The sequence below is a fragment of the Mobula hypostoma genome, chromosome 3, assembly GCF_963921235.1.
Source record: "Mobula hypostoma chromosome 3, sMobHyp1.1, whole genome shotgun sequence".
Lineage (NCBI taxonomy): Eukaryota > Metazoa > Chordata > Chondrichthyes > Myliobatiformes > Myliobatidae > Mobula > Mobula hypostoma.
In genome coordinates this window covers 179343342-179370060 of record NC_086099.1, presented here as the reverse complement: position 1 = coordinate 179370060, position 26719 = coordinate 179343342, and the positions used below count along the sequence as shown (strand labels likewise).

Below are 26719 nucleotides of genomic sequence, written 5' to 3'. Positions count from 1 at the left end.
TGTTCATGCCATCAGTTTGGAGGCTACCCAGATGGAATATAAGGTGTTGTTCCTCCAACCTGGCCACACTCAGGTTGGCGGAACAACACCTTATATTCCGTCTGGGTAGCCTCTGAACTGATGGCATGAACATTGACTTCTCTAACTTCCGTTAATGCCCCTCCTCCCATTCTTACCCCATCCCTTATTTATTTATTTATTGATTTATTTTCTCTCTCTTTTTCCTCCCTCTGTCCCTCTTACTATAACTCCTTGCCTATGCTATGAGCTCCCCTACCCCTTTCTTTCTTCCTAGGCCTCCTGTCCCATGATCCTCTTCCTCCTTCAGCCTCGTATCCCTTTTGCCAATCAACTTTCCAGCTCTTAGCTCCATCCCTCCCCCTCCTGTCTTCTCCATTTAGGATCTCCCCCTCCCCCCCCACTTTCAAATCTCTTACTATCCCTTCTTTTAGTTAGTCCTGATGAAGGGTCTCAGCCCAAAATGTCAACTGTACCTCTCCCTATAGATGCTGGCTGGCCTGCTGCGTTCACCAGCATTTTTAATGTGTGAAGCTCTATTCAGAGACAGCTTTTTCACTGCACTGATACATGTAATGTATTATTCTCTGGTCAGCTAATGAAGATCACACCTGTCTGCTCCTTGCTCACTCTGCACATAACAATGACAATATAGTCAATGAAGATTCTCCCATTTCCCTCACCCCACTTCCAGCAAATCCCCTCCTACTTGCTGCATTGTTATTGTTTTCTTGATATAGAAGTGCACCATACTGGCCTTCATCAGATTTAGTAGTATAATACTTGAAGTCAGGAATTTATCCAAAGCTTTCAGTGGGATATTGATTCTGATTTTCAGAAATGATTTTTTAAACATTTTCTGAAGGGATGTTATCATCCGTTCCTTTACACTGGTAGGCTTCTGCTAGGTGTTGCTAATCCTGTTAGGAACCTACGATACATTATAGATGATACTTGGCACATTGGATTAGTCAGATATTTGTGTCAGAGGTAGGTGGAAGTCCCAGAACAGAAATCTGACTCAAAAGCGTATGCATGTGGTCCACAAGTTCACCATTACAGACTTTGTTGATATGACATCAAATTTTTCTGTATTTTTCTGTATTTTCTGTATTTAGTCTGATTTACTTCCTTTCTAAAGGGCATCAGATTATAGAACAGACGATTGGAAGTTTCCTCAGATAGTATCCGTATTTTTCCATGCTTGTCATTTTAAACTAAAATCTGTAAAGACATGAATGGTGGAATAATCCATTGAACAAAATGATTCAATGATTTTATGACTTCTTGGCACATTGTAAAAAAACAAGTTAATACCATAATATTTTTGATTATGTAGGTATCATTTAGTAATTATATAGTATTTGGATGCTATAGGAGAAAAATAAAATTTAAAATGTTATAGGATAATATTATTTAAGAAGGGCAGCAAAAACAAACCAGTGAACTACAAGCTAGTGAACCTGACGTCAATGGTGGGCAAGTTGCTGGAGGAGATTCTGCAGAACAAGATCTACCAACATTTGGACAGACAATGACTGATTTATAAACAATTTTATGCATTGGAAATCATGCTGCACAAATCTTTAGAGGTTTGTGAAGAGGCAAGTGGATTATTGAGGCAAGGCACTGGATATTGCCTAAGTTAACTTTACCAAGACTTGGACAAGGTCCTGCATAAGATCAATGGAGAACGAGATAAGCAAATAGATAATTGGCTCAATGACAGGAACCAATGGGTGATGGTAAAAGCTTGTTTCTTGGACCAGTGGTGTGCCATTGCTGGGCCTATTGTTATTTGTCATTCATCTAAAGGATTCGCAACTAACAGTAAAATAAATGATGTTGTGGATAGGTAATCAAAAATTATAAGGGGGTTTTGATCAGCTAGGTACTGTAAGCGGACTGGCAGATGTCAAATGGCTTTCAATTTAGATAATGTTGATTTTTTGCTCTTTGGGAATAGTAGAGCCCTGGAGAGTGGTGTAGAACAAGGGCACCTTGGAGTATAATTACTTAGTTTCCTCGAAATGATATCACAGGTAGACTGGGTGGTAAAGAAGAAGTTTGATACACTGCCTTTCATCAGTCAGAAAATTGAGGACAGGAGTAGGGATGTTAAATTGCAGTCGTACAAGCCCATAGACACAGGAGCGGAATTAGGCCATTTGTCCCATCAAGTCTGCTTTCCCATTCCATTGTGACTGGTTTAATATTCCTCTCAAATCTGTTCTCCTGCCTCGTTCCTGTAACCTTTGACCCCCTGACTAATCAAGAAGCTATCAATCTCTGCTTTAAATATACCCAATAACTTGGTCTCCATATCCGTCTGTGACAATGAATTCCACAGATTCACTACCCACTAACTAAAGAAATACTTCCTTATCTAAATTCACGTCTCTCTATTTTGAAACTGTGCCCTCTGGGTTTAGAGTCCCTCAATATAGAGAACCCTCTCCACATCCACTCTATCTAGGTCTTCCAATATTCAATCAGTTTCAATGAGATTCCCCTCCCCTACCACCCACATTCTTCCAAACTCTGGTGAGTGAAGGCCCAAAGCCATCAAATGCTCTTCATGTGTTAATCCCCTTATTCCCATAATAATTCTCATGAACCACCTCTAGACCCCCTCTAGTGCCAGCAAAAATTTCATTGATAGGAAGCCTAAAGCAGCTTACAATACTTCAAGGTCCGATCAATGCCTTATAAAGTCTCAGCATTACATCCTTGCTTTTATGTTCTCGTCCTCTTGAATTGAATGCTAACATTGCATTTGACTTCCTTACCACCAACTCAGCCCACAAGTTAACCTATCGAGAATACTACATGAGGACTCCCAAGTCCCTTTGCACCTCTGATTTTTGAATTTTCTCCCCATTTGGAAAATAGTGTACGCCTTTATTCCTTCAACCGAAATGCATGACCATAAACTTCCCTACACTATATCCCATCTGCTACTTCTTTGTCCAGTCTCTCAATCTGTCTAAGTTCCTCTGCAAACTCCCTTCTTCCAAAGACTACCTGCCCCTCTATTCATCTTTGTATCATCTGTAAATGTGGCTACCAAGCCATCAATCCTGTCATCCAAATCATTGACATATAATGTGAATAGAAGAGGTCCCAACAGTGACCCCTGCAGCACACCACCAGTCACCAGCAGCCAACCAGAAAAGGCTCCCTTTGCTCCCACTCTCTGACTCCTGCCAGTCAACCAATCTTCTATCCATGTCAGTGTCTTTTCAGTAATAATACCAAGGGCTGTTAGCTTGTTAAGCAGCTTCATATGCAGAACTATGTCAAAGATCTGAAAATCCAAATAAATAACATCCACTTACTCACCTTTGTCCATCCTGTTTATTACTTGCTCAAAGATTTCCAACATATTTGTCAGGCAAGATTTCCCCTGAAGGAAATCATGCTGACTTTGGTCATTTTACCATGTGTCTCCAAGTACACCCAGACGTCATCCTTAGTAAATGACTCCAACGTCCTGCCGATCACTGAAATCAAGATAACAGGCTGGAGTGACTTACGCAATTTTCCAGTCCTCTGGAATCATTCCAGAATCTAGTGACTCTTGAAAGATGATTACCAATGACTTCACAGTCTCTTCAGCTACCACTTTCAGAACCCTGGGTTGTAGTCCATCTTGTCCAGGTGACTTATCTACCTTCAGATCTTTCAGTTCCTCAAGCATCTTCTCCTTAGTAATACCAACTACACTCACTTCTGCCTCAACACTCTCTAAATTTCTATATACTGCTAGTAGTTTTCCTCACTGAAGACTGATGCCAAAAAACTTAAGTTTCTTCACCATTTCTTTGTCCTCCATTGCTACCACTGCAGCATCATTTTCTAGCGATCCAATATCCATTTTTGTCTTTCTTTGACTCTTTATGCAGCTGAAAAAACTTTTGCTATCTGCCTTTATATCATTACCTTCATATTTCATCTTTTCTCCTTATGGCTTTTTAATTTGCCTTCCACTGGTGTTTAAAAGCTACCCAATCCTCTAGCTTCCCACTATTTTTTGATATATTATATGCTATTTCTTCTGTTTTTATGCTGTCTTTGTCTTCTCTTGTAAGCAATGGTTGCCTCATCCTCCATTTAGAATACTTCATCTTTGGATTGTATCTATTTTGCATCTTCCGAGTTTCCTCCAGAAACTGTTCTGCTGCCATCACTGCTAGTGTCCCTATCCAATCCACTTTAGCCAGCTTATCTCTCATGCCTCCCTTTGCTCCATTTACATCTAACTTTAGCTTCTCCATCTCAAACTGCAGAGTGAATTCTGGCACTCTCTCCTTAGAATTCCTTTACCTTAAACTCCCTAATCAAATCTGGTTCATTACGCAACACCCAATCTAAAATTGCCTTGCCCCTAGTGGGCTCAACCAGGAGCTGTTCTATAATGGCATCTTGTAGACACTGATGAGACTACGGTACACTCAGTCTATTGTGTACAGTTTTGGTTAAGTGGTTATGTCATTGAGCTGTAAAGAATGCAAACAAAATTTACAAAAATGTTACCATGATTCCAAGACTTCAGTTATCGAGAGAGGTTGAACAGGCTAGAACTTTATCCCTTGAAATGTAGGAGACTGAATAGTGATTATATAGACAATAGACAATAGGTGCAGGAGTAGGCCATTCAGCCCTTCAAGCCAGCACCGCCATTCACTGTGATCATGGCTGATCATCCACAATCAGTACCCCGTTCCTGCCTTCTCCCCATATCCCTTGACTCCGCTATCTTTAAGAGCTCTATCTAACTCTTTCTTGAAAGAATCCAGAGAATTGGCTTCCACTGCCTTCTGAGGCAGAACATTCCACAGATCCACAGCCCTCTGTGTGAAAAAAGTTTTTCCTCAACTCCGTTCTGAATGGTCTACCCCTTATTCTTAAACTGTGGCCTTTGGTTCGGGACTCCCCCAACTTCAGGAACATGTTTCCTGCCTCTAGCGTGTCCAATTCCTTAATAATCTTATATGTTTCAATCAGATCCCCTCTCATCCTTCTAAATTCCAATGTGTACAACCCCAGTCGCTCCAATCTTTCAACATATAACATTCTCGCCATCCCTGGAATTAACCCAGTAAACCTATGCTGCATTCCCTCCATAGCAAGGATGTCCTTCTTCAAATTTGGAGATCAATTCTGCACACAATATCCCAGGTGGGGTCTCACCAGGGCCTTGTACAACTGCAGAAGGACCTCTTTGCTCCTATACTCAACTCCCCTTGTTATGAAGGTCAATATGCCATTAGCTTTCTTCACTGCCTGCTGTACCTGTATGCTTACTTTCAGTGACTGATGAACAAGGACACCCAGATCTCATTGTACTTCCCCATTTCCTAACTTGACAAAATTCAGATAGTAATCTGCCTTCCTGTTCTTGCCACCAAAGTGGATAACCTCACATTTATCCACATTAAACTGCATCTGCCATGCATCTGCCCAATCACCCAACCTGTCCAAGTCACCCTGCATTCTCATAACATCCTCCTCACATTTCACACTGTCACCCAGAGGTGTATAAAATATTGAGGGGCATTGATAAGGTGAAAGCACACAGTCTTTTACTTGGGAAAGGGAAAAAAAATTGAGGGCAATGGTTTAAGTTGAGAGGGAAAAGATTTAAAAGGGACCTGAGGGATCATGTCACACAGAGGATTGTGTTTAAATGGAATCAGCAGCCTGATAAAGAGTTTGAGGGAGGTATAGTAACAGCATTTAAAAATTACTTTGACATAAGTAGGAAAACTTCAGAGAGCTATGAGCCAACTACATGCAAATTGGACTAGCTTAGATGAACATCTTAGTTGGCACAGACATTTTGGAGAAGGAAGGAGAGCAGCCAGATATCTTGGTGCATATTGGTACTAATGACATAGGAAGGAAGAGCGAAGAGGTCCTGAAAAGAGAACTCAGAGGGCTAAGTAGAAAGCTGAGAAGCAGGACCTTCTCGGTGGTAATCTCTGGACTGGTGCCTGTGCCATCCACCAGTGAGGGTAGAAACAGGATGATTTGGCAAATTAATGCATGGCTGAGAATCTGGTGCAGGGTGCAGGGCACAGGGCTTCAGGTTCTTAGATCATTGGAATTCCTTCTGGGGGAGGTGTGACTTGTTCAAAGTGATGGGTTGCACCTGAACCTAAAGGGCAAATATTCTCGCGGACAGGTTTGTTGGAGCTGCTGGGAAGGGTTTAAACCAATTTAGCAGGGGGGTGGGAACCAGAGTGAAGGGACTCAAGATAGAATGGATAGTAATAAAGCAAAGATAGCGTGCAGTCAGACTGTCAGGAAGGTCAGGCAGATGTTAGGTCAAAATTGCAGCCAGCAGGATGAATATCAGTGCAATAGGGATGCAAAATCAAAAAAGGTAGCAAATACAGCACTGGAAGTGTTATATCCCAATGCATGGAATATAAGAAATAAGGTGGATGATCTTGTTGCACTATTGCAGATTGCCAGGTCTGATGTTGTGGCCATCACTGAATTGTGGCTGAAGGATGCTTGTAGTTGGGAGTTAAATGTCCAAGGTTATACGTTGTATCCGAGGGATAGGAAGGTAGGCAGAGAGGGTGGTGTGGCTCTTCTAGTAAAGAATGGGATCACATCAGTAGAAAGATGCAACATAGGATTGGAAGATGTTGAATCTTTGTGGGTTGAGTTAGAAATTGCAAGGGTAAAAGGACCCTGGTGGTAGCTATATACAGACCTCCCAACAATAGTTGGGATGTGGACCACATATTACAACAGGAAACAGAAAAGGTGTATCAAAGAGGCAATGTTATGATAGTCATGGGAGATTTCAATACGCAGGTCAATTGGGGAAATCAGGTTAGAAATGGATCTCAAGAGAGTGAGTTTGTTGAATGCCTGTGAGATGGCTTTTTAGAACAGTTTGTCGTTGAGCCTACTAAGAATCAGCTATACTGGATTGGGTGTTACGTAGTGAACTGGAGATGATTAGGGAGCTTAAGGTAAAAGAACTCTTGGGAGCCAATGATCACAATATGACTAAGTTCAACTTGAAATTTGATAGGGAGAAGGTAAAGTCTGACTTAGCAGTATTTCAGTGGAGCAAAGGAAATTACTGTGGAATGAGAGAGGAGTTGGCCGAAGTAAATTGGAAGGAGATGCTGACAGAGATGTCAGCAGAGCAGCAATGGCATGAGTTTCTAGGAAAAATGAGGAAGGTTCAGGATAGATGTATTCCAAAAATGAAGAAATACTCGAATAGCAAAATAGTACTGCCATGGCTGACAATGGAAGTCAAAGATAATGTAAAAGCAAAAATTAGTGCGAAGACGGAAGATTGGGAAGCTTTTAAAACCCTACAGAGAGCAACTAAAAGAATCATTAGCATGGAAGAGATGAAATATGAAAGCAAGCTAGCAAACAATATCAAAGAGGATAGTAAAAGTATTTTCAAGTATGTAAAAAGTAAAAGAGAGATGTGAGTGGGTATAGGACCACTAGAAAATGAGGCCAGAGAAGTAATAATGGGGCCAAGGAGATGGCAAATGAACCAAATGAGTATTTTGCTTCAGTCTTCATTGTGGAAGACGCTAGCAGTGTGCTAGATGTTGAAGGGTGTGAGGGAAGAGAAGTGAGTGCAGTTACTATTACAAGGGAGAGGGAGCTCAAAAGGTTGAAATACCTCAGGGTACATAAGTCATCCGGACCAGGTGAACTACACCCTAGGGTTCTATAAGAGGTAGCGGTAGAGATTGTTGGAGGCATTAATAATGATCTTTCAAAATTCACTAGACTCTGGCATTGTGCCAGGGGACTGCAAAATTGCAAATGTCACTCAACTCTTTAAGACAGGAGGAAGGACCTGAAAGTAAATTACAGATCAGTAAGCCTGACCTCAGTGAATGGGAAGATGTTGGAGTCAATTGTTTAGGGTGACGTTATGGAATACTTGGTGACAGGACAAGATAGGACAAAGTCAGCATAGTTTCCTTAAGGGAAAATCTTGCCTGATGAACCTGTTGGAATTCTTTGAGGATATTAGTCGTAGGGTAAGTGAAGGGGATGCAGTGGATTTTGTACAGTTGGACTTTCAGAAGGCCTTTGACAAAGTGCCACACATGAGGCTGCTTACCAAGTTAAGATCCCAAGGTATTACAGGAAAGTTGCTGGCATGGTTAGAGAATTGGCTGATTAGTCGGAGGCAGCAAGTGGAAATAAAAGGACCCTTTTCTGATTGGCTGGCAGTGACTAGTGTTGTTCTGCAGGGGTCAGTGTTGGGACCGCTTCTTTTTATGCTGTATATCAATGATCTGGATGATGGAATAGATGGTTTTTAGCCAAGTTTGCAGATGATACGAAGATTGGTGGGGGGTGGGGGTAGGTAGTGTTGAGGAAACAGGTAGGCTGCAGAAGTACTTAGAGAGGTTATGAGAATGAACAAGAAAGTGGAAAATGAAATACAATGTTGGAAAATGCATGGCCATGCACTTTGGTGGTAGAAATATTTTCTAAATGGGGAGAAAATCAAAAAATTTGCAATGCAAAGGGACTTCAGAGTCCTTGTGCAAAGGTTAACTTGCAGGTAGAGTCAGTGGTGAGGAAGGCAAATGTAATTTTCACGTTCATTTCAGGAGGTCACCTTGAATATTGTGAACAGTTTTGGGCTCCTCACCTGAGAAAAGATGTGCTGGCATTGGAGGGGGATCAGAGGAAGTTCATGAGGATGATTCCAGGAATGAAAGGATTATCATACAAGGAACATTTGTTACCTCTGGGTCTGTACTCACTGAAATTTAGAAGAATGACGGGTGATCTCATTGTAATCTTTCGAATGTTGAAAGACCTAGACAGTGCAGATGTGGAAAGGATGTTTCCCATGGTCAGGGAGTCCAGGACAAGAGGGCACAGCCTCAGGATAGAGGGGTGTCCATTTAAAACAGAGATGTGGAGAAATTTCTTTTGCAAGATGGTGGTGAATTTGTGGAATTTATTACCACAGGCAGCTGTGGAGGCCAGGTCATAGAGTGTACTTAACACAGGGCTTGATAGGTTCTTGATTGGATATGGCATCAAAGGATACAGGGAGAAGGCCAGGGAGTGGGGCTGAGGAGGGGAGAAAAGGATCAGCCATGATTGAATGGTGTAGTAGACTTGATGGACCAAATGGTGCTATGTCTTATGGTCTCACGTTCTAAGTTGGGCCTAAGTTGTTCTTCCCATACTGTATTACTCAGTGACTCTGGAATATGATGTGTTGAATGTGTACACGATGGAACTAGGAATTCAGAAAAATTGTACATAGCTATATACTGGAGAGTATAAACTAAAATTTGAATGTACCCTGAGAAATGTAGGTGGTGCGGTGGAGTAGCAGTTAGTATAATGCTTTACAGCACCAGCGTTCGGATGGTCAGGCTTCAGTTTCGGCCGCTATCTGTAATGACTTTGTATGTTTTCCCTGTTACTGTGTGGGTTTTTTTTCTGATTGGTCCAGTTTCCTCTCACACTCCAAAAGACCTACTGGTTAGCATTTGTAAGTTGTGGGCGTGTTATGTTGGCATCAGAAGCAGGCCTCTCCAAGCACATCTTCGGGTTGTGCTTGCTGGTCGTTGACACAAACGATGTGTTTCATTGTATGTTTTAATGTTTTGATGTACATGTGACATACAAAGCTGATCTTTAATCTTTAAGAAATATCTTTTAATCTCTAACTGAAATAATATTAACAGCTGTGAATATTCCTCATAAAAATTGTATTCTCTTATCCTGTTCACAGCCTGTGGTGGGACGTTTCACATGCAATCTGGAGCTTTCAGTAGTCCTAACTACCCTGAAAACTATCCATCCAATAGTGAATGCATCTGGTATATCATCAGCTCTCCTGGTAATCGTGTCCAAATCTCCTTCATGTAATTAAGATTTATATATTTTTTATAAGCATATTGGACAGTATTACATAAGGGCCGGAATTTGTTTGACTGGTAATTTATTTAGTGTGTTGTTTGGATTTAATTAACAATACTCAATAACTAATCAGGTTAAATGTGTTGTTGATTTTGTTTACAATTCACAGAAATTTTGATATTGGAAATAGCTTAAACTGTTCCTTGGATTATGTTGAAATTCGAGAAATGAATGCCACCGGAGAACTAATTGGACGTTTCTGTGGCTCTCCTTTACCTGAAAATTGTACTTCAGTTGTTGGACACATACTGTGGGTAAAATTTGTTTCTGGTCCATCATCGAAGCATTCCGGATTCAGTGCCATTTTTTCTCATTGTAAGTTATGGATTCAGTACATAAGTTATCAAAAAGTCCACATACTTTGAAATGCTTTCAAATCCAATGCATACATTTTAGTTGTTATGTGGACCAATATCGAAGGATCTCCTCCAATATTGCTTGTGAAATTACAGATTTCATGTTCCCATCTCTGGAAAATTATTAATCATTGACATTCACTTGTCCTTTTACCTTAGTAATTTAAATCTTTGTTTTATAAAGCACTCTTTAACTATGATACCTTGATCAATTATTTCCCAATATTCGTACTCTGAAAAAAATAATCTTTACTTCTTTTTCCAACTGGTTGATGCAAGGTGAAATATTGTTAAGGCATATATTTTTAGCTAGTGGCAGGAACATGCATAATAATTTAAATTTCATCTCGTTTGCATTAATATGTTTTATTTACCTATAAAGAAGCAATCAAAGAGTGATGTAGTTCATCTATTATCTAAGATATCTTTGAAGTATAAATGCAGATTTGGATTACTGTACTTTAATTAATGAAGATAATATCAAATGATATTTTGATGACAGATTTAAGGAGAAAGAGAATTAGAGGGGCTCTGAAGGGGAGATTTTTCACGTACAGTCTGACTAGTATCTGAAATGTACCGTCAGAGGAAGGGTTAGAAACGGAGTCACTGACGACGTTTAGTACGCCTCTAGGCAAACATTTAAATTATTTACTCATGGATGGCTACAGGGCAAACGCTGGAAGATGGAATTAATTTGGATGTCTGTGCAGAGTTCAGCATGGAGACGATGGGCTAAATTGTCTGTTGCCATGTTGTAGGACCCAATTACTCTGAGAAACTATAGCTCATTATACTACCCGCCTTATTCGTACTTATGAGGAGGTCTCTGAGTTCACAGAAGGGGTCATAAGCTTTATTTGGAAGTGCATCAAGGATGTTCTCCCCAAAAAATCGGTCAGGGTCTATCCAAACCAGAAACCCTGGATCAACAGTACCGTCCATGCTGCACTTACCGCGCGAGACAGAGACTTCAGCGCAGTAACCACCAGGAACTCAAGAAATACAGCTACGATCTACGCAAAGTCATTAAGGCAGCGAAACGACGATACAGGGACAAGATCCAGATACAACGCTCCGCCAACAACACAAGCAGCTTATGACAAGGTCTGCACACCATTGCAGACTTAAAAGCTAAACACAGTGGTGCTGCCAACAACACTGCCTCTCTCCCAGATGAGCTAAATCTCATCTAAATCTTCAGCTAAATCTTTTTTACACTCGGTTCAATGTTGCCAACACTGAGCCCCCAAGGAGAGCTGCTGATGTGACCTTCGCGTTAGTCATCTCTGAGGCTGAAGTACGCAGGTGTTTCCAACGACAACCGCAAGGCTGTGGAACTGGATGGCATCCCAGGGCGGGTACACAGCACAATTGGCTGGTGTGTTTGCAGACATTTTTAATCTCCCAGTGTTGACTGCCCTCCTGCTTCAAAATACCCACCATTGTCTCTGTGCCTAAAAAGACCAAGCTAACATGTCGAATGACTGGCGTCCCGTCACACTCACCTCATTAATAAGCAAATGCTTTGACAGGCTGATCAAGGATCACATCTGCAGCATGCTACTACCCACACTGGACCCCTACAGTTCGCCTACCAACACAACCGATTGACCGGTGATGCAATAGCCATAGCTCTACACACCTGGAAAGGAGGAATGCTTATGTGAGAATGCTGTTCTTGGACTACAATTGAGCATTCAACACCATAATTCTCTCCAGACGTGACAAGAAGCTCAGAGACCTCGGCCTTCACCCTGCCTTGTGCAGCTGGATCCTGGACTTACTGTCAGATCGCTGGCAGGTGGTAAGAGTGGGCTCCCTCACCACAGGACCCCCCCAGGGCTGTGTCCTAAGCCCCCTCCTTTATTCTCTGTACACCCATGAGTATGTCACCACCCACAGCTCCAATCTGCTGATTAACTTTGCAGATGATACTACATTGATTGGCCTTACCTCAAATAATAACAAGGCAGCCTACAGAGAAGAAATCATCACCCGGACACAGTGGAGTCAAGAAAACAACTTCTCCCTCAATATTGCAAAAATGAAGGAGCTGGTTGTGGACTGCAGGAGGAACAGAATCAGGCTCATCCCTATTGATATCAATGGATCTGGGGTTGAGAGGGTGAACAGCTTCAAGTTCCTCAATATACACTTCACCGAGGATCTCACATGATCTATACATACCGGCTGTATGGTGAAAAAAGCACAACAGTGCCTCTTTCACCTCAGATAGTAGAAGAAGTACTGCATGAGTCCCCAAATCCAAAGGACTTTCTACAGGGACACAATTGAGAGCATCCTAACTGGCTGTATCACTACCTGGTATGGGAACTATACTTCCCTCAATTGCAGGTTTCTGCAGAGAGAGGTGTGGACAGCCCAGCGCATCTGTGGACATGAACTTCCCACTATTCAGGACATTTACAGCAACAGGTGCATAAAAAGGGCCTGAAGGATCAATGGGGACCCAAGTCACCCCAACCACAAACTGTTCGAGCTGCTTCCATCCAGGAAACAGTACTGCTGCATTAAACCCAGGACCAGCAGGCTCCGGGACAGCTTTGTCCACCAGGCCATCAGACTATTAATTCACACTGACAATTGTATTTCTATATTGACTGTTCTTTTGTATATCTTACTGTACATATTATTTATTACAAATGACTATAATCTGCACATTGCACATTCAGATGGAGACATAACAAAGATATTTACTCATGTATGTGAAGGATGCAAGAAATAAAGTCAATTCAATTCAACACTCTAACAAGGCATCACCATTTGCCATATCTCAGTTTATTTTAACATCACATCAGAATTATTCAGTGTCTAATATTGCCCTTCACACAGTCAACAACTGCAACAATCATCATGCCACCTGAATAATTACTGAATGTATCCCCTATATCCAAATCCAAATCATTCATGATTATTACCTAGAATAAGGTGTTACGAGACACACCCAACCATTCCAGCTTCCTGGGTTTAGACCCTCTAACGCTCCAGACAGGGATAGCTGGTGCAGCCCCTTTAATAATTCAGGACCGTCCTGCTAATTGCCAATTATGTTTTGGGCACCAAGAATTAAGTATTTAAAGAGCACCTGAACGGAACCTCAAGGCTCAATGGTAAGCACAATCAGAGTTATCATCTTGCGTTTTGTGCTCAGTTCTCGATCCACTTCTATTCCGTGTCCTGATCCCAGCCTTGGATACTCCAGCAGCTGGGTCCAAACCATCCTCATTAAGGACTTGTCACATAAGGATTCCAGCATCATGAGTCAAAGGAATCTAATCACAAAAAACAACCTTCCATCACGCTCTATCTTCTATTGCTAAACAATTTTAGATCCAATTTGCCAATTTGCCCTGGGTATCTGGGCCCTTAATCTCTAAACCTTTAGAACTAAGTTCCATGTTGGAGGACCTTGTCATCCACTCATCCAAACTACTCCAAAAGGACCAACCAAACTTGTGACATCTTCCTCAAGAGGACAAGGACTTCAGCATGTGTGAGCACCATCACTTGAAGTTTTACTTCAAGTTCTATGCCTTCTTGACTTGGAAATACTGAACTTGTCCTTCATCTTTACTGGGTTGAAATCTGGGAACTTCCTATCCCTCATCTTGGTGGGAGTACCATCACTAGAAAAAACTGTGGAAATTCAGGAGGTGGCTCATCAGCATCTTCCTAAGAGCAAGTAAGAATGAGAATTAAATTCTGGTCTTGCTACAAAAGTCCAGATCTTGAAAAATGAATAAATAAATCAGGATTCTACCATGAATCCAGGTATGATGTAACCTGATAATCTAAATATAGGTTTATTTACTTTTAGTGAGTTTTATATTTAGATATTATTACTGTCCAATCATGAAATGTGGAAGCAACTGAAAAGGCCAAAGTGCATTGCAACCCATGAAAATATTATTTTTATAATAGCAGATAGCAGATATTAATACACATTCCCCTTGTCTTAATTTGAAATATGTTAATTTCAGTGTATGGCAATGAAATTGTGGGCATCCAAGGGCAAATTGCATCTCCATTATGGCCACTGTATTATCCACACAATGTCAACTACCACTGGACAATTGCTGCTCCAGAATTCTATATCATCCATGCCAGAGTTCAAGAGTTGGATATCGATGCACTTCATGAATGCAGATTTGATAAGTTATTGGTGAGTAATCTTTCCACCTCAACAAGATTCAAGTTTGCACTGTAGGATTTTGACAATCAGTTTAATTTTAGCTTTAGAGAATTTGTTGAAAGCCACAGTGAAACCCTAAGATATTCAGCAAATCATTCCATTACTATTCTAAATTGAATATGCCAGTGTTTTACCACCTCTGCTCCAACATCCTTCTACACAGTTGATACAGTACATCATGTTGATGGAATTAGATATTTATCTTGGAAATCAATAATATTTTCATTAGAAATTAGAAACCAGTGATATAATAAGTTATAATATAGTAGATTAGAAATCTGTTCCATTTGAAGTTTTATGGTATTTCCAACAGAAATTTTAATATATCATTGGATAATACTAAGTCATAACATCTGCCAAGAGCTTTGGTTATATCCAAAAGTGGACAGAGCTTGATGAAGATTTTCCCATATAAGCAGTACTGTCTACAGTACTCACTGGGTCCAGACCTATTGGGAGGTAAGGAAGGAAGGAACAGGAGATGCAATGTGTCGAATACTCCTTTGGAGAAAGCTAGCACCTCCTAAAAAGGGCCATGGAATTTAACTGCGGTCAATGAAGAAACTCTGAGAATTTCAAAATAGAATAATTGAAAACAATGAAGAGAATCCTAGTTGAAGTGTAGAGATTAAGCAGGCTACATCTCTATGCCTTAGAATTTAGAAACACGAAACGTAACCTCATTGAAACCTACAAAATTCTTAGAGAACATTAAAAAAAAGATGCGAGGAGGATGCTTCTTCTAACTGAAGAGTTTAGAACAAGATGTCATGGTTTCATATCAGAGGGTAGTTTAGCCACTTAAATTGAAAGTGCGGAAAATTAGTTGACTGAAAGGCTAGTGAATCTTTGAAGTTCTCTACCACAGAAGACTGGTAATTCTGGTATTGATACATTCAAAACTAAGATTGAAGAATTTGTGGATATTAGAGAAATTGAAGAATTTGGAGACGCAAGGGATTTTTTTTGCTGGAATGTGGAGTGACAAACAAAATACTGGAGGTGCTCAGTAGTGGAAAGGAATCTGTGGAAGGCAGGAAATTATTGACATTTTTGATAGAGTCCTGAAGCACGTTTTTCCTCAAAACATGAATGATTAATTTTCCCCACAGATGTTGCTTGACCAGCTGAGTTTCTGCAGCATATACTTTGTGGCACTCGGAATTTGGGGATGAGCAAGAAAGTAGTGTTAACGTAGAAGAATAGCTATAATCTTGTTGAATAATAAAGCAGTTTCAAAAGACTGAATGGCCTACTGATACTTCATTTCTTTATGTTTTAGTAGTGTTAATACACATTTCTGCATTTTCCACTGCCATCCCAACGGATTTTACCTGCCTTACATCTATAACATAATAAAAAAAAGTCTTATGCCCAGAATATGTTCTTAGCATTCCAGCTTTTTTTGCCATGTGAACTGTTTTCTTTCTTATAAATTTATTATATATATTGATGAATAAACTCTTCTCAGGCTTCCAGCTGAGGACATGTACTGATTTTAACTAATGTTTTGATGACAGTCTCTGCCATCTTCATCAGAGATGATGCCCAGCATGTCTAGTCTGGAAGGTATATATATCCCCGTTGTCCATCCCTCCTGACTGGTTATTCCTCCTCCAATTGTGTTTCCGCTGTCCTACCTTGTTTACAATTGAATCCCAATTCTTACTTACTTCATCTTTGTAAAAATTGTTTTTTTCTAGTTTTATTTCAATGGCTTCCTTAACCAGGTAGTCTCTAAAGCCATTGACGCAGTAGTTTTGTGCCTGAAGTTAATCCTATGGCCATTGCAAATGCAATGTTTTGCTTCCACCGATTTCTCTGGGTAACCCAAACAGATACACCTCCTGCTCTCTATGATGTGGATTTCCACCGTGCACGCCATCCAGCCAACATATGCTGCTCCTCAATCACAGGCAATCCTGTAAACGCCAGCTGTCCTGAGTCCCAGGTCATCTTTGATACGCATAACCTGATTGGATGATGACTAACCAATCAGGAGGGATGGACAACAAGGGTATATATACCATAGGACTAAAAATGCCTAGGCATCATCCCTGGATGAAGATAGCAGAGTCTGTCATTGAAACATCGGTTAAAATCGATGTTCATACCCGGCTGGAAGCCCGAGAAAAGTTTATTCCTCATATACACCAGGAAAGCACTAGATCCTTTTTCAATATTTACTGACTTCATTTAAAAGTTGCAACTTATTGAAGGAACAGGGAAAATCCAAAAAAGTACATTTTAAGAGGCTTATAAAATCATCTAAGATTGAGCTTCCATCTAATTGAAATGCTTCTAAGATGGTCAAGCTCTTACAGAAATTAAATTCCCAACTGAAATGATACTCCCAAAGCCTTTTCAGTCAGTGAATTCCAGACCCCTTATACTTTTCATTTGAATTTCCATTCTTTCTACTTTTCTCTAATTCTTAGGTTAAACCTAAAATTAAAAGAATGAAACAAAAGTGAAATGTATGAGAGGCACACAGTATGAAGCAACAAAGAAATAGTGTTTAGGAAATGTAAAGCAGAGATCTTGACAGAGAAAGAATAGAGTTGGAGAGAGAAAGCAATGTGGAAAAAATGTGCATGTGAAATTCAAAATATTGAAAGTTGACTTTATAGTCATATGCATAGGAGTCATGAATGCCATAGGCACAAAGCAGACTAAATTGAAAACTACAATGTAAAATTAAAGTAATAATAATCCATATTTTCTGGTTCTAGTTCTATGATGGTCCCAATATCCATGCACGTCTTATTGGAAAATTCTGTGGCTCTGAACTGCCTCCAGCTGTGTCCTCCACTGGAAGCACCCTAACAGTTCAGTTTATCAGTGACTCAACAATAACTGGGAAAGGTTTCCTGATTGAATGGTTTGCAGTGAGATATATTGCCGACCCAACAGCAACACCAACTCTCCAACCTGGTATGTGGTTAAGCATACAAGGGCATACATACATAAGCATACACAAGCATTCTTAGTGGGGGTGGGGGGAGGGGGGAATTTACAGACCAAATTGGAATTTGTACTAGGGCTTGGTGGTTGAGAAGAATTTTCAACTTTAGGAAATATGTGATTGAAGTCAGAAGAGTTAAGACTGTAGAAAAAGGAAGGAACTCCTGTGTTTACTTTGTAATAATTGCTCCAATGTCAAGCTCCCCGAAAGAAAACGGATGAGCTGTACATGTGTATCTAAGGCAAATATGCACTTACATTGGTATGTCGGCTTGGAACCTGTTATCATGCCTCTAAAAAATGTTATTTAGTAAAATGAATTTTTATAAAGAGCATAGATCAGCTCTAATAAAACAAGTAATTATATTGGTCATGCAGGTACTACACTCTTAGTTTGTTAGTGTTGCTTGTGCAGAATTCCCTCCTGGGTGTACACAAAATAGTATAGATCCCCCTTTTGCTACTTAAATCAAATCATATTCTAAGCTTGCACGCCAAGCTGAGGCCCTTATTTCCGTAATTGTTCTTTATGCTAGATTATCCAATCTTGCAGGAAGTTTGGCAATAGGATAATGAAAATCAACAAACACGGGAGTTTGCTCTCCTTACGCGCAGCAGCTACAGAGAGAAGTAAATATTTCTGGCACGTATTTTGATACATTTCCAGCAAATGGCATAGTCAAGGATTTTTGAATTTTTATTTTCTATTGAAGAATCATTTGTAACTGAAGAATCAATTTACATCTAAATTCAGAACATATAATTATCTTCTTTATTTAGCATTTTTTGTTTTGTCTATAATGTTAGTGAAAAATACAGACCTTGGTTTGTTCACAAATATTAACAGACACAATTACTCAGTTTGAACTCGGCATCAGTTTAAATCCTTCAATGGTTGATGGGCAATTTAAGTTCAATAAACTAAATGGAAATTAAATAAAGCTAAATTTTGCACAGATGATATTCAAACCACAAAATTGTTTTAAAATATTATTTTATCTCATCCAACTTGATGGCTTGACTATCGATTTCTCCTTCCAGTTAAAAAAAATTCCCTCTTCCTCCCCTCTTCTTCTATTCCCCACTCTGGTCTCTTATCACTTCTCAATTGTCGATCTCCTCCCCCTGGGTCCCCTCCTCCTCCTCTCTTTCTTATGGTCCACACTCCTCGTGTATCGGATTCCTCCTTCTCCAGCCCTTTATCTTTCCTACCACCTGGCTTCACCTATCACCTTCTAGCTACCCCTCTTTTTCCACCCCCCCCACTTTTTATTCTAGTATCTTCCCCTGGATCCCCTCCTTCCCAATGGGCCACTTTCCTCTCCTACCAAATTCCTTCCTCTTCAGCCCTTTATCTTTCCTCCTATCTGGCTTCATCTATCAGCTTCTAGTTACCCTGCTTCCCCTCCCCCACACCTTTTTATTCTGGTGTCTTCACCCTTCCTTTTCAGTCCTGTGGAGGGGCCTCGGCCCGAAATGTTGACTGTTTGTTCATTTCCATTGATGCTGCCTGACCTGCTGAATTCCTCCATCATTTTATGTGTGTTACTTTAAAACTGTATGTGGTTTACAAATGTTGCAGTCAACCACACTGTTAAAGCAAACAGCTAAAATGTGGTGGTGTGATCCTGTAAATGAAATATATATGTGTGTGTGTGTGTGTGTGTGTGTGTGTGTGTGTGTGTGTGTGCATGTGCGTGTATACACACACACACACATATATTAAAACAGTATTTCTTGCCCTGTGTAATTACCTGGAAGATCATATAGTTATTTGGGCTGTTACTGTCTACTGGTCAAATGGGACTTTGCCAGAATTGCAGTAAACTTAGTTGGATATAATGATGAAGCATACATTCCCAGAACATTATTGTGGGGACAGTGTCTCTCCCTGCCCCTGCAAAGCTCAATAAATGAGAGGAGGTTTAGAGCTTTTCTTTCTTGCCAGCAGTATAGATTCTTGTCACATTGAGTTTACGAAGCACTGAAAGTGAGATATTTTGTATATTGTTTAAATAACTCAATGACAATAAACTGCAGTAAAGGTAACTTTCAATCTGCTGGAATATTGTTTTATTTCACTATGAAATAACAGTGAACACTTCATTTTCTTGCAGGTTCATGTGGTGGAGTTGTTGTGGCTGGGGAGAGCCCGACCTTCCTTTTCTCACCAGACTGGCCCAGTAATTACGGAGCACACTTGGACTGCGCTTGGATCATTTGGGCACCACAGAGCACAGTAGAATTCAACATTTTGGCTCTAGATATTGAGCTAGATACACATTGTAAATATGATAAGCTAGTCATCAGGGATGGTAATAATTATTTCCTAAATTTTATCTTATGCATCTTCCTTCAACATTGAAACTGTAAATGGATTTCAAGCAACACACATCAAAGTTGCTGGTGAACGCAGCAGGCCAGGCAGCATCTCTAGGAAGAGGTACAGTCGACGTTTCAGGCCGAGACCCTGTGTCAGGACTAACTGAAGGAAGAGCTAGTAAGAGATTTGAAAGTGGGATGGGGAGGGGGAGATCCAAAATGATAGGAGAAGACAGGAGGGGGAGGGATGGAGCCGAGAGCTGGACAGGTGATTGGCAAAGGGGATATGAGAGGATCATGGGACAGGAGACCCAGGGAGAAAGACACGGGGGTGGGGGGGAACCCAGAGGATGGGCAAGGGGTATAGTCAGAGGGACAGAGGGAGAAAAAGGAGAGTGACAGAAAGAATGTGTGTATAAAAATAAATAACGGATGGGGTACGGGGGGAGGTGGGGCATTAGCGGAAGCTAGAGAAGTCAATGTTCATGCCATCAGGTTGGAGGCTACCCAGATGGAATATAAGGTGTTGTTCCTCCAACCTGAGTGTGGCTTCATCTTTACAGTAGAGGAGGCTGTGGATAGACATGTCAGAATGGGAATGGGATGTGGAATTAAAATGTGTGGCCACTGGGAGATCCTGCTTTCTCTGGCGGACAGAGCCTAGGTGTTCAGCAAAGCGGTCTCCCAGTCTGCGCCGGGTCTCGCCAATATATAGAAGGCCACATCGGGACCACTGGACGCAGTATATCATCCCAGCCGGCTCACAGGTGAAGTGTCGCCTCACCTGGAAGGACTGTCTGGGGCCCTGAATGGTGGTAAGGGAGGATGTGTAAGGGCATATGTAGCACTTGTTCCGCTAACAAGGATAAGTGCCAGGAGGGAGATCAGTGGATTTCAAATGGATTTCACCTATTTTTGATACAATAACTATGAGTTGTATAAAGCACCAATCTGATTCCATGCAAAGAAAATTTGATTGGAGAGACGTACGTTGAAAATAGTGCTATGTTACTTCCAACCTGATGCAACGTGCTTGCTGCACTGCTCTTTGGGAAGGACACCCCTCCTTAAAGTGCAGTGGTCAGCTTTTAAAGCTACCGCCTCATAGTGTCACAGACCTGGGTTCAGTCCTGACCTCAGGTGTTGTGTCTCTGCGACCACGTAGGTTTCTTGCAGGTGCCCCAGTTTTCCTCAGCACTGCTGTCTGAATGTTTGACAGCTCATAATGAATTGCTCTAAGTAGGTAAGTGAGTGTTAGAATTTGGAAAAGCTGATGAGAATGCAGGGACATAAAAATATCACTATAGGTGAAAACATGTGGTATGTGGTCAGTGCACACTCGGTGAGCCAAAGGGTCTATTTCTATCCCCGTCTCCCCTCTCCCTTCTCCCAACCTCTTCCTTCTCACCCATGACCTATCTACACCATTGATAAGTGCATGGAGGCTGAGCTTTTGAGCAGATGTAATAAGCAGATCTGTTCTCTTGCACCAGTACCTGGAGCCTTCTGTGCAATTTTACAGTTCATTCGTATCCTCTTAAAATCAGTTTTGTTGGTTTGTCAGAAACTGCAGGCTTAATTGCTTCTCTGAGTGCCAAGGAATATCTTGGTCAGGGTTCCTTCAGCCAATCATTGTTAAAGATTAGCTTCTTTTTCTGATGGTGAAATAAATCCTGATTAATATTAACGGTGTTTGATGATACAGGTATTTGATTCTTTCATGTTTTCTGCCTCATCCCAATATATGTCCTTGGAAGTAATTCTAAAATGAATAAATCTTATCTCATTTTGCACCTCCTTGCAACTTTCAATTTGTTGCATTCCTTATTTGCTTTTTGTAATTTGAATTATATAAGGGTCAGCCAAATCCATGTGCAGAAACATTCTAACATACTTCAAAATTTTCTGACATACAGTGCCTATAAAAAGTATTCACTCCCACCCCAAGAAGTTTTCATGTTTTAATTGTATTACAATAGTGGATTAATTTGGCTTTTTTCGACTCTGATCAAGAGAAAAATACTCCTTTGTGTCAAAGTGAAAACAGATCTCCACAATGTGATATAAATTAATTACCTATATAAAATACAAAATATTTGATTGCAACAGTATTCACTCCCTTCAAGGCAGTATTTAGTAGATGCACCTTTGACAGCAACTACAGCCTTGACTCTGTGTGGATAGGTCTCTATCACCTTTACACATCTGGACACTGCAATTTTTCCCCATTCTACTTTACAAAACTGCTCGAGCTCTGTCAGATTGAATGGGGATCATGAGTGAATAGCCCTTGTCAAGTCCAGCCACAAATTCTCAATTGGATTGAAGTCTAGACTCTGACCTAGCCACTCCAGGACAGTAACTTTCTTGTTTTTACACCATTCATGTGTAGCTTTGTCTTTAGGCTGGTGTCATTGTCTTGCCGGAAAACAAATCTTCTCCCAAGTCGTAGTTCTCTTGCAGACTACATCAGGTTTTCCTCTAGGATTTCTCTGTATTTTATTGCATTCATTTTACCCTTTACCTTTAGAAGCCTTCCAGGGCCTGCTGCAGTGAAGCATCCACACAGCATGATGCAGCCACCACCATGCTTCACGGTAGGAATGGTGTGTTTTTGATGTTGTGCAGTGTTTGGCTTACGCCAAACATAGCGTTTAGTCTGATGGCCAAAAAGGTCAATTTTGGTTTCATCAGACCATAGAACCTTCTTCCAGCTGACTCCAGAGTCTCCCACATGCCTTCTGGCAAACTCTTGTTGAGATTTCATGTGAGTTTTTTTCAACAGTGGCTTCCTCTTTGCCACTCTCCCATAAAACTGCAACTTGTGAAGCATCCGGGCTACAGTTGTATACACAGTCTCTCCCATCTCAGCCACTGAATCTTGTAACTCCTCTAGAGTTGTCACAGGCCTCTTGGTGGCCTCCTTACTTGTCCCCTTATTGCATGGTCACTCAGTTTTTGAGGACGGTCTGCTCTAGGCAGATTTACAGCTGTGCCACATTCTTTCCATTTCTTGATGATTGACTTGACTGTACTCCAAGGGATATTCAGCAATTTGGAAAGTTTCTTGTGTCTATATCCTGACTTGTGCTTTTCAATTACCTTTACACGGAGTTGCTTGGAGTGTTCTTTTGTCTCCATGGTGTAGTTTTTGCCAGAATATTGACTCACCAGCAGTTGGACCTTCCAGATACAGGTGTGTTTTTACTGCAAAAAATTGAAACACCTTGACTGCGCACAAGGAATCTCCATTTAAACAATTATATGACTGCTAAAACCAAATGGCTGCACCAGTGATGATTTGGTTTGTCATATTAAAGAGAGTGAATACATGCAATCAATTATTTTGAGTTTTATATTTGTAATTAATTTGGATCACTTTGTAGAGATCTATTTTCACTTTGACATGAAAAAGTCTTTTTCTGTTGATCAATGTCAAAAAAGCCAGATTAAATCCATTGTGATTCAATGTTGTAAAACAATAAAACATGAAAACTTCTGGGGAGGGGGAATACTTCATATAAACACTGTATAGTTAATATTCCAAATAACTTTTAAAAATATTTGTATGTTGACTAATTAATACATAATGATTTGTGATTGGAAACAATATTGAAAGAAAGTGTGGCCTTGTTTTATGCTCACTTTTTAGTTCAATGTATTACATTGCACAGATAGGTTAATTAATTGTATTTCATTACCGACGGAATATTCAGATTTTGGGAATGGCACCAAGATGTGCAGTACTGCTAAGAATGACAAATTTGAAATTGTGATATTGCAAATGTATTCCTTTACAAGAATTACAGATTCTGTTTTTTGCTTCGAGGTGACAATAACCTCTCTCCAATACTTGCCACTTTGTGTGGCACGGTGTTACCCGGAACCCTTCGGTCAACTGGTGAAGCAATGTTCCTTCGATTCACATCTGATGAAGAATCGAGTGGTGGCGGATTCAATGCTTCTTATCATAAGAGTATGCTGCATCTTTATTTTCTTGCATTCTTTTTATTTAAACCATTTCCATTAAATTATAAATGTCATACAATTGAAAATGAGTCAGTAGCAGTTATACAGAAATAAAAATAGAAATGTGGTTGGAGACACAGATTTATAACTTCAGGTTAATAACCTTCTATATCACCAATGTTAAAAAGAGAAGACATAGTAATTGAGAAAATTGTGATTATATGTTAGCAAGCTTGGAATTTTAACATAAGTTGAGAAAAGTAAGTAATTGCATTGTGATATAACATTCTAGTAAAACTGCAATGTTATATTAATATTCTTTTTAACAATTAAACTGGATCTTGGATGTGGAATACAATATGCATCCAATAATCCAGTGTATTGCGTTAATGATAAAAGTGAATTTTCCACCAATCCACTTAGAAATCTTCTTGTGTGCGTAAGTTAAAACTGTACTATCTTAGTTGTAATAAGCTAAGATATTACATTTTACTGACTGTTCCCTCTTTTAGCCAACTTGTACCCTGTATCCTGTATAATATCTAAGTTTGGCATTGTATTCAATTTTTAAATGAGCTGCATGAGGACTCTACCATAGCAGATTCCCTGCTCAGGGTGTTTATAATTAATCTATTTTATGTATTACTTCACAGAGGAAATAAATTGTGTAAATAAACAGATTAATACTGGCATACAAACTGTCATTATACGTACACCTCAAATTAAAAATCTGCTTTCAGTATATGTACATTTATTTTCTGTAACTTGGCTGAAAGCCTATGTTCTTTTGGATCCTATGTAAGTGGTTAGACAAACTACTGTAAAGATATTATGTTCTTTTTAATATATGGAAATGGTAATTATTGTCATGTTACACATGGCAAGGGTGTATCCCACGAGTAGTGCTTAACTTTAAACTATTTTTTTAAATGTTTCTGCATGTATTCAATTAAGAATCTGATACTTTTACTCCATTCAGCATGTGGAGGCCATGTTACTGCTGATCATGGTGTTATTACTTCACCCTACTATCCTCACGCATATACTCCAAACCTAAACTGCACTTGGCGTGTTGATGTCACCAGTGGGTTTATTATTGCTATCCATTTCAATCAGCCATTCCAGATTAAAGGTTCTGGCACAAACTGCACACATGGTGATTATTTAGAAGTAAGTAAACTTTGTCTTTTGTACCAGTGCAAGTTGATATGAAAGCTATGTATTTGATTTTACCTTTAAAAATGATTACTGAACCTGGATCTGTAAAGTACCAATCATGTTCTCTTGAAATTGTAACATACTTCACAACCAATAAATTAATTTTAAAATATAGTAACTGTTTCAACATAAACAAGTGCAGCAGCCAGTTAGCGTCTAACAAGATCCTACAAACAGTAACATGATTAGATAATCTGTTTTGGTATTTTTAATTGAAATTGATATTGGCCATAAAAAGGGGAGAACTGTTCTTTGGTGGTTCTAAGAAATTTTTATATCCACTTGGAAATGTCAGATTACAGCTTAAATCTCTGAAGAGTGTTTGTTTTGGAAGTTGAAATATGTCAGAAAAAAATAAAAAAGAACCAAATGTCTCTTTAAATTCAACATCACAGCTAATTAATAAGAAGAGAAATCTGACACTAATATTTTTACTTATACTGTTAAACATCAGTTATGTTTTTTTTTAAGCTTAGTTTGATTTTGTTGCTGCTCAGAAGTTAGGATATTGTTACCAGCTAAAGATACCAAACTATGGATGAATTCTGAGGATGTGAAAGTGAATCATTATTCTGTTGTTCTCCTTTGTCAGCTTAAATGAATCAGAAAATTTAGGCTATATTCAGTGCTTTCCTTCAAGATGTTAAAGTGGTTCATCAGTCTGTACATTGGCTGTGAAAAAAGCATGCTTTCATGCCTCATTGGAAGAAGATTTCCTCTGAGTAGCAGAAGTTTTTGAAAAATGATTTTACAATCCACTATGGCTAAAGCACAGAGGAAATCCTCCACCAAACAAAGAACTTATTTTCCTCTGGCACAAAACAAGGAAAGAAAAGCAGGAACCCATTAGACCAGACCTTTGTACCATTTGCATTGTTTGAAATTTTCCTGAAACCCACAAGAGGTTATGCTCCAAGTTAGCACAGTTATATAAGAGAGCTTAAGTTTTATTTAATACTTCATTTGCCTTCAGATACCCAGGATAGGTGTTCATTAGAAAAAAAGTGTTAAGCTTTACACTTGCAACCACTCCTTTCTCAAACCAATGTCACTAAAGGTAACATGTCATAATTTGCACAGAATATTTTTCTTTGCACAAGTAGTATGCTGCAGGAAATGGTGCTAGGACCTTTGTTGTTTGTCATCTATATTAATAATTTTGATGAGAATGTAGATACCATGCATATTATGTTTGCAGATGACACCAATAGTGGACTGTGAAGAATGTTAAAATTAAATAGGACAGAGATCAACTGGGAAAGTGCGAAATAGAATGACAGATAAAATTTAATTTCAAAAAGTGCAAAGTTATCCATTTTGGGAAGTTAGTTATTCTCAATAGTTATTTCAACACATTATGTGAATAGGAGTTTGGCAAACTTTGTGGGGCTGTTGAACAGTTTTTGTGAAAAACTTTCGAATGTCTAATGTAAAACCAGGACAGGACATACACAGTACATGACAAAGTCCTGGATAGTATTGTTGAATGCCTTGGGGTACAAGTACGTAGTTCCCTGAACATGGGAGCACAGGTTCAGCAGAGTGATGAGGATGGCACATGACATGTTTTCTGAGACATGGAGTACAGGAGTGAGGACATAATTTACAGTGAGGATCAGAGGGATCTTGAGGTCAGAGTCCATAGGACACTCAAAGGTGCTATGCAGGTTGACTCTGTAGTTAAGAAGGCATATGGTGCATT

The 26719-nt window shown here is 39.8% G+C and overlaps 1 protein-coding gene across 3 annotated transcripts in view; it reads left to right on the top strand.

Moving 5' to 3' along the window:
• cubn (cubilin (intrinsic factor-cobalamin receptor)) overlaps positions 1-26719 on the top strand; it is a 264719-nt gene that overhangs the window by 183427 nt on the left and 54573 nt on the right. For all 3 annotated transcript variants that reach the window (XM_063044183.1, XM_063044182.1, XM_063044184.1), the window contains 7 exons: positions 9785-9917; positions 10082-10287; positions 14333-14514; positions 17277-17478; positions 19626-19823; positions 23660-23806; positions 24779-24969. In XM_063044183.1, the coding sequence (XP_062900253.1) occupies positions 9785-9917; positions 10082-10287; positions 14333-14514; positions 17277-17478; positions 19626-19823; positions 23660-23806; positions 24779-24969 (1259 nt within the window). The remainder of the gene's footprint in view (positions 1-9784; positions 9918-10081; positions 10288-14332; positions 14515-17276; positions 17479-19625; positions 19824-23659; positions 23807-24778; positions 24970-26719) is intronic.